At 46.8% G+C, this 14,641-nt stretch overlaps 1 protein-coding gene across 1 annotated transcript in view; it reads right to left on the bottom strand.

The window, feature by feature from the left end:
• The window catches only part of LOC144098391 (midasin), a 215,597-nt gene that overhangs the window by 18,767 nt on the left and 182,189 nt on the right, over window positions 1-14,641 (bottom strand). The window contains exons 64-67 of the mRNA XM_077630990.1: window positions 12,956-13,028; window positions 12,393-12,579; window positions 10,553-10,979; window positions 1,705-1,840 (exon numbers count right to left, since the gene is read on the bottom strand). Coding sequence (XP_077487116.1) covers window positions 1,705-1,840; window positions 10,553-10,979; window positions 12,393-12,579; window positions 12,956-13,028 — 823 coding nt within the window. The remainder of the gene's footprint in view (window positions 1-1,704; window positions 1,841-10,552; window positions 10,980-12,392; window positions 12,580-12,955; window positions 13,029-14,641) is intronic.

The following is a 14,641-nucleotide window of genomic DNA, read 5'->3' as shown; positions in this document are numbered from 1 at the left end:
TTTTTTGCTGTTTCATTCACTTTTGAAAGTTTTCCTTTTTTTTTCTTTTATCAGTTTTTTATTCTATGCCCATCTCTCACTCATGCTCAGACCGACCTCCAACCCTAAGACAAGAACGCAGAAAACTATTCGCAAGACAAATGTTCCCCCGCATTCGGGCACTCGACTGGTTGTGCTGTGCACAGAATCATGTGATGCCTCGCACGGGGCTTTCACTGGATATCTGCTGCTGCCTGGTCCGGCATCAGCGTTTTTTTTTTGTTCCAACCCACCTTTTTCACAAGGCTGCCCTGCGCGTGCGCGCTTCTTCTCTTGCAGCTCAAGTGGTTGAAAATGAAACTGCCTGCTCCTATTGTGCATGCGCAGTTCATGTTAGTGACAGGCGCATGTGACAGATGGCTGCAGCTGTCAAGTGCACATACACACTTGCCACTTTGCATGCGCAGCTGGCTCCGCATGGAACCAGATCGCGTCTGCATCTCCCATGTGCTTTTGTTTTCAATCAGTAGCAGAATTTTCGCCACTCCCCAGAGGGTGCCACATCTTGTGAAAAGGGCGGATTTCGACAGCAAATGCGCTCACTGCCAACAATACTTCGTCCCAGCGCCGCTGACACTCTCAAGTCGCCCAGAACAACGCCCAAAGAGATGCTCATGCTTTTTTTTTTTATCTTGTCTGGATGCAGCCCACACTTTCAGTTGCCATGAGCACAAGTGCGTGCAACACGCGTTGCCTTGTGCACCATGCCCCTTCCACACCATCTTGCCCGCATTCTAAACATACGTGCACTGATGCAGCAGGGTGTAGCAGTGTCTTGGCACACTGCCAAGTTCGCTGGGTGAATCACCGCCGCCGGAACTCCCATTAAAATATAAACACACGGCACTGTTTCTGGCGTGCAGCATCTTGGTATGCTGCCAAGGTATGTGCTGCGTACCTCACCAACACCAATGACATGAAACTGAGGAATGAGCTCAGAAGATCTAATGCTCTGAAATCAGTTTTAACAAACCAGGTACTGTGTGTTTCGCACATGCCTGCCTGAAGCGTACCGGGAAGGGAAAACAGCCAATGTGGGTACTCGCGGAACCCACGAAAGCAGCGTGCGGAACCCAGATTGAGAACCCATGATTTATGGCATCAAATTCTTTGCCCTGATACAACGAATCTACAGGACAACCCATCAGTAAATACACTCATCTATATGACATGAAAGCTGCTTTGACCACACCAAACGCTCACAAGTTCCTGCATGGCAGCAATGTCACTCGCATGTTTACAACTAGATGCATAATCGTGCTATAATAAACATGAGCTTCATGTGTGGTTGCAGAGTTCCTGATTCCGACTCTTTCAACCCTGCAAGCAGATTCACAATACCAAGCATACGCTGTACATACGCATGGGTCTAACAGAAACTGGTAGCATAATTTGTCTACTCGAAATGTTTGATTTATTTTTATATATTTCTTATTTATTTTTATCTTAAAGCACGGGTGACTGCAGGAGTTCTCTGAACATGGCAGACTGAAAGGTGTGCTCATCACTCTCACTGCAAACTGCAGAGTGCACCTTTCAATATTGGGCCACACCTCTAGGTGGCAGACAATTCAGCATTTTTGTGCATTCTATGTTCCTAACACTGCTCCAGGCACCTGTACACTGTTGTAAAGAAAATAATAATAAAAAGCATGAAATAATTGCCTTTTGGGCGAGACTGATGAAGACGGACGTTAGCACATGCAGTAGCTTGAGCTCCGTCCTGTGGTAGGCAAGCTGCAGGTTCACCAGGTACTGAGCCATCCCCAAGTACTGCCTCAGCAGTGGCACAAGTCGTGCACTGGGGAGGAATATGGGAAATCACGAGATGAAACCTTGAACCACATTATTTTTCTACAAGTGAACCTACTCAAATAATAGCACTTAGCTTCCAGTAAAAACAAATTTAATGGCTGGAAGACACACCTCAGCTTTCTTAAAAACAACTATAGATGGCTTGAACTCGTCTGAAGGCTCACTTCAATTGTTTGCGCTATAAACAAATTTAGAAGAAGAAAAAAACAGGAAAAACATAGTCACAAGATCCGGATATAACAACTAAACTAAAATAATAAAAAGTTTTCAACACTGCGGTAACAAATTAATTTTTTTTATTAGTCTCCTCTTAGATGCTTTTGTGGTAAAGAATTTTACAAGACAGTTCTCACATGTATATAGAGCTACAAATGCTCACTACGTATACACATGATAAAAACTGAACACCTTTTAAAACAACCCCTTAACTTATTTCTATTGCACACTGCCATGCAGCATTCGAAACTTTCCATTATGCACAATGATAAGTGTAAAATGCACATTTCAAGAGACATTGCATTGCACTTCATAGTTTAAACTCGCCCAAATAAGGTAACAACCCTAAAGTAGTAATTGTTAGACCAATTGTAAACAGGTGTCCAAAGCTCCAGGAGCTTTTTGAGCTTAGCAGCACCGCAAGTAAAATGGTGCTTACTTGACATATACCGCATTTACTTGCATAATGAACCCAATTTCATTTTTTCAGAAAAAGTCCATCAACTTAGGGGGACTCTTCTGCCCGTCTACTAGTCCGCCCACCCATCCATCCATCATCAACAAAAGCTCATGGTCTATGAGCTGCTGCCCCGCATAACTTGAGTTCGTGTGGGCCAGTGTTTATCATCGTTCACTACAAAAGGTGTTTGCTGCATCATGGCATAATCCATCCGTTCTGTGACAGTCGGTGGCTGCAGCCATTCACAGCGTGATAAAGAAAACATGCTAAAGCAAACATGCTAAAGTAAATACCCACCTGCCCTGATGGTCACATGCATGTTTTTATTTAGCTGAGATTAAAAAAAGTAAATTCTCATTCACGAAAGTGGGGGATGGATTTAATATGAGAGTGGGTTCACTAGGTGTGTAAATACAGTACGCCCCATTTTTCTCACTCTGTGTTTTTACATTAGATGACCAGTTTACTTTGCCGTATTCGTACCCTGTTGCTGAGGCATTCACTTGTCATACTAAGCACTATGTACACAACTGTGTACTAAGCAAACTCACTATTTTTCAGAGAGTGAGCTATAACTAGCAGTGATTTCTTTGTTTCAGGTAAATTTAGCATCTTTCACGTCACAAATAAGATGCTTTCTTATGCCATATAACATATAGCAAAATAATATTTCAGAAAACAGTGAACAAGACAGCATGTTGTCTGCAAATTTTATGCAGGTGCATTACGCCACCAGTATAATGACAATTCTTTTCTTTGCAATTTCAACTGTAACGAAAACCTTCGAAACAGTAGCTCCTTCCCTGTGATACAGTTGGAATTTCTCGGGTTGAAGAGACTGTGTGGTTGGCGCTTTGTGTGGTTGGTACGCATGCACTTTGTTGTTGAAGGAAGGAGGTGTTAGTGCAATAAACCAGTTGGCAGCCTGCGCTCGTCCCGTGTGCTTCTCTCTCATACCATCCTTTTTTTGTGCAGCTCTTATCTTTATAAAGTCGTACCAACTAGCCCTTCACCACATTCTTCTATACCCCAGGTGGTCGAAATTTCCGGAGCTCTCCACTGTGGCATCCCTCATAGCCAATGTCACTTTGGGATGTTAGATGCCTTCAGCCAAACCACACCATCACACCCAGTCCCGTGAAGTGTGAACACAGTTGATGGTCGGTAAATTGCATTCGGCGCGTGTGCACACACGGTTGATGTCACAGCGCACAAAGTATGCCAAACCAGCTGCACTATTTTTGGGGGGCCTCCTGCTTGCATGTCCCGTTCCCATCAGCCCGCGAGGGCACGTGATGGGCCGCAGGGTTGCTTGACGCCATGAATGGACTTCGGCAGCGCCACTCAGTTTCGTATTCAGTGAAAGCACCCGCTTCGTGGCAGTCGCTGCAGCAAAGCACGAAGCTCATGATAATTATTCAGTGGCGGCATTTACCTCCAGCTTTCAGTCAAGATTTCGAGATATCCGCAATTCGTTGAGAAAAGACTTCGATGTAAAGGGTAATATAAATGCAAGGCTTTGTGGGGAGCAGCTCAGCGGCGCAGAAAATTTCAACTAAACTGATATTTTGAGATATGCGATTTTGAGGCAATGAAGCTTTACTGAACTGATCTCGCCGCTCTCGGTGTTTCTTCTAAAATCGCTTGCAATATCTTCACAAATGCACATGGGGAAAAAAATGTAATGGGAAGGTTTTAGGAATGCGTGATATCATTTGTGCCACTGAAAGACAAACACCTCGGTGCAATGAAGTTTGCGATATAACAAAGTTTTTTCTGAAAAGTACTACAGTAGCGGACGGGTAATTCAGACTCCAATAATTTTGACTTGTAGGATATTTCGGCACCGTCAGTCATCCCACAGAAGCACATACATATTCGCGACGGATATTTCAGCTTTTAAAAGTTTGAAAGTTCGATTTTTCGGACTAATTTTAGTTGCCTGCGGGCCAAAATCGGCCATCTTATAGGCTTTTTGCCGGTGCTATAATGAACTAGAATACTGGTCTAGTGGCGTGAATGGAGGCGCGCAGCAGCGGAGCGGCTGAAGCACAACGCCTCTCCTCGCCGCAAGAGGTGCTACCACGCCTTTTACTAGCTCCGCACCTCTGCCGCCGTGCTGGCCGGGCAGTAGAGCGGCTCAACACTTGCTTTTTCGCGCCTCGCAGCTGGTGTTCTAAGGTCCCAATTCTGCATCTGTTGACAAGCTTCATTTATTTCTGTCGCACCTGAGCGTATGGGAAAACCAGACTAATGGAAGGCAAGGCTTTTATAAGCAAGCCGACAGCTACAAGACTGCGTGCGACACTGTTTAGCATGTTGTCACTGTTGAAGTACCTAACAGAACGTGCAGGTTTCAGTTAATAATGACAAGTAGAGTGAGCCAGGATCCAGCTAGGCATCTTATCAGAATTGTGCGCCAGTCTTCGTTCTGGCTGCAATACCCGTGCCCAGCGTCTGAGCAGGCGTTCCTAGTTATACTGTAATCTGCCTTGCATTTAACAACCTTTCCCACTCAGTTTCTACGGGAAACATAGAGCCTGGCATCTTCATTGCCATTTTGCACGCAGATGCTAGCCAGCAAACATGTCCCAGTGGCATGCAGGAGCTTGAAGATAAATTCTAGATGCAGGCAACATGCGGATGCAGCAGGCGCAGCACTTAGTTCTGAAAATACCGCCATACCATTCCACTTGCACTGTAGCATCAAGTGACAGGCGGATAATATCCTAATGGAGAAGCTTGGCCGTGTTGGTGGTGGATCATTCTTTAAACACAGCGCTAACAATTCGGGGGTGCAGACACAATAGGTAAGGGGCGATCGAAAGAAACGTGAACAGAGCGGAGCCAATAGGTGCTCCGCTGTTCGCATTTCTTCTCATCGCGCTTTTACTTCGGTGGTAGCTAAAGGATGCCGGAGCCATCGATAATGCTTTCTAGGATGACTCTAACATCTTTTTCTTACCATCCATGTAAAAACACGATCAAAATGACTTACAACAGTGGAGCGCATAGGTGCCGGGTTGTTCGCGTTTCTTTCCATCGCGACAGTACACATGAGCGCTCATGTGTACGTCTCAACTATGCGCTCTCGTATTGTTAGCGCTGTTTCGTATTGTTAGCTGCACGGTTATGTAGCAAAAAAAAAAAAGATGGTGTCTTGAAGACAGGCTGTGAAGGCTGTCTTAATTTGCTTCTAATGACCAAAGAAGCGACAGCGAACTCAAGCCAGCCGAGTTCACTCGCATGAACGACAAGGGTGACCGTCGTCTTTCTGCAGGGTCCCCTCTACAAATGGTAGTTGACCTGGAAAATACTTACATGACATGTTTTAGCCTCCTATAAAGCTACATGAAGACAGTACCCTTGATATTGGTGTTTAAGGCAAAAACAGAGATCTGGCTCTCTGGCCACTGTGAAAATTTGGCAGCCGAGCTCACTGCTGTAGTATCACTGCTTTTTACATAAAACCATCTTCCATTTTTGAAGAACCGGAAGTAAAAACATTCTGAATACCAGAAAATTAGTCGGTGAGCTGCTTAGACCAGGAAAGGACATGTTAGGATGATATTCCATTTCACATAATTTCAGCTGGTTGCTCGAAGAATGTGCCTGCCAGGAAGCCAAGATTTCCTATAATTTTATTTTACAAAATTTGCACTTACAATAAAAGCCTTGCCTAAAATTGAGGTGAAAATGTTTTTAATCGTTGTGTAAATTTTTGTGAATAAAATGCGTTTCTGAGGCCGATGAACTGCTTCAGGCAAAGTGGAAAAGTTATTTAGGATCACTCATACAGTATCCTCGCAGATGAATCACTAGGGTAGCTCAATAGTCACGTGAACAAAATGAGCTCAGTAAGAGATGCACCGAAAGAAATTACATCCACCAGCAAAACTGTGAGCATATCGCATTGCCCTTTGTCGGTAGCAGACGACATAGAGCGATGCGATTTTTCATCATCGCCAAAATGTTCAAAGGGGCACGGTGAGGAAAAAAAGGTGCCTAGGAGGTTATGTTGAAGTTAGCTGAAGCCAATGGCATGCAGGTTTCTTAACTAGGAGCGTATTATGCACCCCGTCGTTACAACGATGCGGAGAAACATGCACAAGCTCCTAAAACAGCAACGATGGCACCACTAGAAAAAGTTGCAGTGGCGCCATCTGGTGACGTCTATGCCAAACAGCACGGTCGTGCCCTACCGTTCGCGCCACTAGACCAGTATTTTAGTTCACTATAGCCAGTGCAAAAGGCGCCACCTTGGATTGAGGTGGATTTACTCTGCAGCTGGATTGGCTTGACATACTTTCGGTACATCATTTTTGCCAGTAGAGGTCCCTGCGATCTCTGCTACTTCGAGGTGGCAGTCGTATTGTCATCGCCGTTATAACTTGCTTTTGTCGCCAACGTTGTTGCGGGCAGTTATCACTTGTCTTACACGTTGAAAATTGGTTGTTGGGACTCGGCAGACACCTGAACCTTGCATATAATGGAAGGGATAAGGGGCGACTGAGAGAAGAGAGTGAGAAAGAGGTGCCATGGTGGAGGGCTCCGGAATAATTTCAACCATTAAAAGATCTTTACCTGCACTGACATCGCACAGCCCACGGGTGCCTTTGCGTTTCGCCTCCATCGAAATGCAGCAGCCGCGGTCTGGTTCGAACCCGGGTACTCCGGATCAGTAGCCGAGCTCCCTAACCACTGGGCCACCGAGGTGGGTCTCATACGTTCGTCATTTGCCGTTTCGTCACTTGGATTTCTCCAGCCGTGTCGACCGAGTGGCACTCCGTCTTCACGAAGTTACATCCATTCGCCATTTTGTGATAGCGTCCGGCAGTTCCACCGCGTTGAAAGAGAAGTGCCTTGTCTTTGCGTGTGTTTGATGAGCAGTGTGGTGCACACTCGGGTTGTGGACAACATGGCCCCGTTGGTGTCGCCGGGTCATCAAAGAAGCGTGGGAAGTACAGTCGAACCCGGATATATCGAACCCGCATATTTCGAATTATTGGCTATATCGAACACACAGATTACCCCCTTGAAAATACTATGTAAAAGTATAGGACAATTGCGTAGTATATCGAATTCCATTTTCGTTGGACATTCGATATATCGAACGGCGCGCTGCGCCGCGCCCCTGGAAGGTGCGCTTTTCCCAAAGACATTCGTGTCCGGTCCTGAGAGGTAAACTTTTCCGCAGAGTCAGTCAGCAGGCTCCTCCTCTGCGCATGCGCGGCCGTCGCCTAGCGACGGAGACGGAGAGCCTTTCCCTCGTTCTTGCGCCCCACCGGCGCGAGCTCTCTCGCTCCTCCTCTACCGCCGGCGTGTGCATTGGGCAAGGGCATTGGAGCTCATCGAAGAGAGCGCGCGGCATGGAGACGCGGCAACGTTTCCAAGCCACGCTTCCTGGGAAAAGGGAGAGAGAGAGAGAGTGAAGGGTCGGCACGGTCGCTCGTGGGCCAGGGGAGACGAGAGAGCCAGAGAGGGCTCAAAAAACGAACATAGCGCCTTCGACGGCCGATCTTTTTCCCCGCTCTCTTCTTTCTTTTCCCTTTGTCGTTCCTTCGCAGCCCCGTTGACTGTCGCTCGAACAGGCTTCGCTCGGACTGCTCCATCTGCACATCGTGCGTGTTGTTGTGCGTACCTCTGTTTCAACGTGCCGTGTGTGATTGCAGTCATCTGGTGAGCTATGGCATCTGCGGACATAAAAAAGAGGAAGAATCTGGACTTTGCAAGAAAGCTTGAAGTAATCCGGCGTGTCGAGAATGGAGAAAAGAAGTCCTCCGTGGCAGACGCATTCGGCATTCCGCGGAGTACTTTAAGTACGTTGTTAAAGAACAAGCAGGACATCAAGCTTAAAGCAGGTGAGGAAAGTCGCTCGGGAGCGTGTCGTGTGCGCCCTGCTGCTTTTGACAAAGTGGAGAAGGCACTCTACACGTGGTTTCTTGAAATCCGAGCGAAAAATATTCCCGTGGATGGCCCGACCTTAATCGAAAAGGCCAAATGGTTTGCTACGGCTCTTGGCGAAGAGAACTTTTGCGGTGGCACTGGATGGCTGCAACGGTTTAAAAACCGCCACGGCATTGTAGGAAAGGCCATTTCAGGCGAAAGTGGGGCTGTCAGCAGCCAGGAGATGCAGCAGTGGCTTTCTGAGGAGTGGCCGAAGATCACTGAGAAGTTTTCGCCTGCAGAAATCTTTAATGCAGACGAAACTGGTCTCTTTTGGCAAATGTTGCCGAATAAGACACTCGCTCTTCGTGGAACCACATGCCACGGTGGTAAAATGAGCAAAGTGCGTGTGTCGGTGCTGCTTGCAGCCAACATGGACGGCTCGTGCAAGCTACGGCCATTCGTGATCGGGAAGAGCAAGTCACCGCGCTGCTTCAAGAACTGTAAACAGCTTCCCGTCCGCTACGGCTGTAATAGGAAGGCCTGGATGACACGTCAACTTTTTGTTGAATGGCTGCAGGCTTGGGACGCTGAGTTGGGCAAGTTGGGCCGCCGAGTTTGCCTTCTGGTAGACAACTGTTCGGCCCATCAAACAACTTGCAAGCTGCAGCACATCGAATTGAAGTTTCTCCCGCCGAACACCACAGCGAGACTGCAGCCCCTCGACCAGGGTATCATAAAGGCATTCAAGGTAGGCTATCGGAAGCGACTTATTCAACGGCTCCTCATAAACCTCCGCATGGGAACCGATCTCAAGATTGACCTGCTTGGCGCGATCCAGATGATTACCGGCGCTTGGGGCGACGTGAAGCAGGCCACAGTAGCCAACTGTTTTGGCAAGGCAGGCCTTGAAGTGGCTAGAGATGAATGTCCGGAAGCTTCAGATGACGATGAGTGCTTGGAGGACGCGTTCCGCGACTTGTCCAATTTTTCCGGCACCGTCCCGCCCGAAGTTACTGTTGATGACTTCATTAACGCTGACAGCAAAGTTCAAGCGGTAGCCGACCTCGCTGATGAGGACATTGTGGCCGGAATAGCTGGCGTTCAAGACAGTGATTCCAGCGACAACGAGGGCAACTGTGTTTTTGAAGGAACGCGTCCGTGCACAGCCACTGAACTGGCGTCAGCGTTCAGCCTGATTCGGCGCTGTTGCGGCGAAATGGAAGGCACTGGGCTCTCGCACCTAGACAGTCTCGAGAAGATTGAAACTAGTGTTTTAAACTTCATTTCCCAGAAGAAAAAGCAGCCCAAAATTAGTGATTTTTTTTCCGTGAAATAAAGCGCTTTCATATTGTGTGCACATGCTATGTGATTCGCGGCTGTTCCAATTGGTAAGCCACAATTTTTTATGATCGCGAGTGCTTTTTTGGCCTATATCTGTATATCGAATTTTCGCTATATCGAACTATTTTCCGATCCCCGTCGAATTCGATATATCCGGGTTCGACTGTATTCAACTAAACACCGTGACCTTGCTGCCTAGCGTGTACAGTGAAAGCACAACTTTGGCGAAAATACAGGCGCAAATCGTCAACAGCAAGAGAAATTTTCCGCAAGGTAAAATCAGTGACTTTTTTAAGCTGATTTCATCTTAATAAAGTGACTTTTTTTGCACTTCACGAATTTTTCGGACTGTTCGATTATTCGGACCATTTTCGGGTTCCTTCAAGTCTGAAAAATTGGTCGGCGAGTACTTCATTACATTGAGGTTCAAATGTATCTGTGTTCGTTACAAGAAGTTTTGACTGCACTGCTTGTGGCCCAATTCAGCAGAAATTTTTAGAGTTGCCTCTTGCATAACACTGAAGAAGCTAGAAGCAACCTAAAAATGACAGCAAACATACTCCCTTTCCATTTTCAAGCTACTCTACCTTTTTCCAATTCCACACTAAAATTTAACTGTAATCAAACAAGAAGCCAAAATTCCACCTCACTGCCTTGCATCTCCCTCAACCTCTGAGTGCAGTTACCCCATGAATGCAGCAACTAAGGCATCACTTGATAGACTTGGCAGCAGCCCTGACATAGTCACCTGTCCATTGGGAAGGAAGAGAGAACGCTGAATGCTGCACTTGCCTCAACCTGCTGGCATTGGTGCTTGTGCCATGCCATGCAAGTTCTCGAACCAAACGGCTTGCAGCGCGCCCTACACGCTCCAGGGCAAGTTTGTCGAAGGCCTGGCACAGGCTTTCCCTCAGGTGCTGTAGCGACTGCTCTGGAGGAGATTTCCGAGGTGCACCAAGCATTGCATGCAGGGCTTGTACTGCAAGCAGGAGCCTTTGGATCAGTGCATCCCCAGCAGAACTGTCATGCTGCTCAGGTTCTGGAACCTCTGCCTCACACCACTCCTCGCACAATGCCAATAGGGGCTCAGCAAGCTCCTGCAGGCTCTTGGTTAGCGGCAGGTGCAATGTCTGGCCAATCTGCCGAGCATGCTGACCGAGAACAGCCAGTTGGTCCACAATTCCTCCAAGCAGGTCTGTGCTCGGGTGGCCGAGGACATCTGCATGTCGAGACAGTGACACAATAATGAATACTAGCTCCTTTTCAATGATGAGCACAAAGTTTTGCACATTCCCTTTCACAAAACTCTCTGACAACTTCATTACCTTTTTCTTGGAAGGAAAAGAGTAGAAAAAGAATTTGTACTGAATTAAGTGCAGTTTTCAAGTCATACAAGCTGAAGCAAAATGCCAGCGCACCCTTACCCCTTGCAAGTGCTAACATTTCAAAGGACGCCACACTGAGGACGATGACAACCTCAGATGAGCCTTTGGAACGATCAACTCACAGTCATACACTGTATGTACCAGGTGTTTCAGCGAACTTCTGTAAAATTTTTATATATAGAGTGGTTGGAAAAGGAAGAGAATCTTTTGAAAACAAATGCAAGCACGATGAACACCAGCAGCGATGGGAACCATGCTAATTATCCCACTAATTACCTAAAATTTACTAATAAAAACCTTACCGTATTTGGTCAAAAGCAATGGAAGTTTTTTAACTGATAGTAGTAGTCAGAACTCACCCCTCACATCATAACCATGCCAATATTATTGAACAACTGAATCCTTTCTTCCTGCTGCACATAAGCAAAGGCGACCATAGTACAATGATCATCACCAAGCTACATTTGAGTAAATACGGTAATTAGCAGTCTGGTGATTACGGTCAGGGGCAAGTTAGCAGCTACAGAGAAGATGTCATATCAGCTCTTAAAATAAAGAAAATACCATTTCCTAAAGCCCCAAAATGAGAAAATTTGGTACTTTTTTCCTGCACACAGCACACCACACGCAAAGGAAGTTAAGTGCAAACACATCCACTAGTGGCATGTTATAATGTGTACGATGCCCAATTTGAACAATTTGCGCTATTTTCGTGTGGCATACGCTTCCTTTTAATTCACTGTTCTAAAAAATGATGACCATGTAATTGATGATGGCTATCCATTTATTTGTGCCTAGCAATAAAGCCACGGAAAATTTTCTGTACACCAGGTTGCTGAGAGGTTGACAAGCATGGCCATACACTAACAGTTACTGCAATGCACACTGATATAAACAGTGCTTGCATGATGCACATAGGCATTGGGACAACCAGCTACCAGCACATTACTACAATCTATGCCAGAGAAAGCATAGCTATGCTGCAGCTTGACCCTGCTGAGCAGACTAGAACTGCTAAAGTCAAGCCTGACATCATGCTTGCCTTCAGTGCATGTTTAACAACATGCCAATAGCTCACACACATTCAGTGGGAAGATGGAGCATTACACAGGCATGATTAAAACATTAAACATTTTTCTTATGCCATCCTCTTGTAGGCTCAAAGAAATGCCAGCCAGCCAGCCCAGGTAACAACTATTACTACACATGCTATCATGTTTGTTTGAGTCTCAGGTGCCCAGCCCAACCTTTGAAGGCTGTATGTGCCAGCTGCTCCCCGCATCTTTGCAGCAAAGTCAGGTGTGGCTCCAGCTTGGTAATGGCTTCCCCGACCAAGTCCTCAGCAGGCTCGGATCGCTGTGGCCACGACTTGAGTAGCGTCAGTGTCTGCTCCAGCTGGCAGCTGCTCTGGAAGATGGCTGAGGACAGCTTACCCTGCCAGCCAAAGATTCGTGCAGGTTAATGTAAGGAACAAAAGGTAGTGAAACAAATCTAAATTTGCAGGAACTACACATAAAATCAAACATCATGAACACAAATGCAAATATTATTTTTAACTTGACAGTAACTGTAGCTTCTATCATATGAAGTAAAAGCAGCGTTGCACTGAGCAGTCACTTGGACTGCCTGTCATACCAATGATATACAACAGCAGTCAAGTTTGCTTTAACTGCTGTCTACCACACGGTCTCAACAGTAGCGCTCCCGTTAGGAAGTAGACCTAAAATTGTCCTCCAGCATGCACCGTAAATTTTGAAGATGCAGTAGTTCTTTATGCTTGACATGAGCCTAAACTTGCTCAAACACTCACCTTCCAGCGATTCAGGAAGCTTTGTTGAGGAAGCACACTTCTTGAAGATTCTTCCAGAGAAGCGGCTAAGTGCCTAAACACACAGGAAAGAACACAGTGAAAAAAATTGATTGATGATTACAGTACTCCCTAACATGAAATTTGAGTACAGCTTGGTTTTGCAATATATTGAGGCAGAAAACCTGGATGACGCTAAAGATACCCCTGAGAGTGCAATGCAAAGCACTGCCACTTTGTCGTACAAAGCCTTTAAACTTTAATCACACTGAATAGACGCTCGTCAGTGGTGTAGAGCAGTGCGGTGCAACCCTTGCCCATCGTGGCATCCTCTCCCGCATTTGTTGCTCCCTCTGACAGCACGTGCTTGTCTCACTGCTTCAAGGAGGAGAGCTGAAGCCACAAAGGAAGCATCTTCATTTGGAGTGGGCCACGCTCCTCGTGTCTCACACATTCAAAGTAGCACGTGCCCGTTCCCATGGTAAATGGTGCGGACTCCACAAACGGGCCCCATAGGCACTCATGCATGTGCTCCTTAATTGCTCGACTGTCGATTTATGGCTGAGTGAAGCTGCGACGAGCAGCTTTGTCACGCCGATTCGAACACAATCAGCCAAGCACCTGTGCAACAATTAAAGGGCTCAAAATCTTTGCACGCAGAATTTCCTCACTTGGTCAAGGCAGCGTGTCGTTTTTCGCAAAGCTTCCAATGTGTGCCACCTGTAAGTCATTACACAACAGCCAGTGTGAAATGAGTGCGACCCCCCCCCCACCCCCCCCACACACTGTTACCTCCTCCTCCACTTTCCACCTCACACTTCCGCCTTTCTCTTTTCCACCGCTACCCTGTCCTCCGCATTTTCATTCTTGCTCTGAGATTAGAGAGTTTTAGTTTCACGTACGTAGAGGCTTCACATATGTAGAGCTCTTACGGGTGACCAGTGCGCATTCGCAGAACGCAAAGGGTATGCGCGAGTCTCACGTACGTACGTGAGATTCGGATTTTTACGTTGCGGTCTTTGTGTTGCTTGCGTACGTAGCGTTGAGAAACATGGCGGCGCCCTGCCCGCCGCTTCACAGTGATAACAGCTTCGTCGCTAATCCCTCGGCGCGATACAGTGTTCTGAACTGTTGTATTCGCCTTCGATTTGCCCATTCTTACCCTAGCATAAGCTTTCAAGCGACAAATAGCTTTTGTTTTTCAAACAGAAGGGCGATTTTTCAGCTGTTAAGCCTGACTAAGTAACGCTGGTCGTCGTCATAGCAACGGTCTCGCGAGATCTCGAACTGAGAGAGCCCCAAACCAGCCAAACATAGCCAAACCGCCAAACACGAGGACAGACCGAATGGCTTGGCTTGAAGAGTTGTCTTGGACGATTTAGGCTGCAACCAGTGTATGTGTTTCTTAGTAGATGGCGCTAGGAGTAACGCACAGCGTGTGTCGCGTACGTGTAACTATAAGGGTTTCAAACGACCTGCGTGCAGGCTACGTAGACTTCTCACGTTTGCGTACTTGAACCCTCTACATGCGTGAAACTAAAGCTCTCTATTATCACCCTACTTTCATCCTTTGCGATGTTCTTCACTTTGCTATGGCTCTGCCGGTGACAATGACGATGACGCGCAAGCCAGGAACGGGCACCTCAGAGCTGCACTCTGAAAAGTGGTGGCCATTTTGATCTGATCTAC

The sequence above is a fragment of the Amblyomma americanum genome, chromosome 7, assembly GCF_052857255.1.
Source record: "Amblyomma americanum isolate KBUSLIRL-KWMA chromosome 7, ASM5285725v1, whole genome shotgun sequence".
Classification (NCBI taxonomy): domain Eukaryota; kingdom Metazoa; phylum Arthropoda; class Arachnida; order Ixodida; family Ixodidae; genus Amblyomma; species Amblyomma americanum.
Note: the sequence above shows the minus strand (reverse complement) of the source record. Positions and strands in the feature narration are given on the sequence as shown.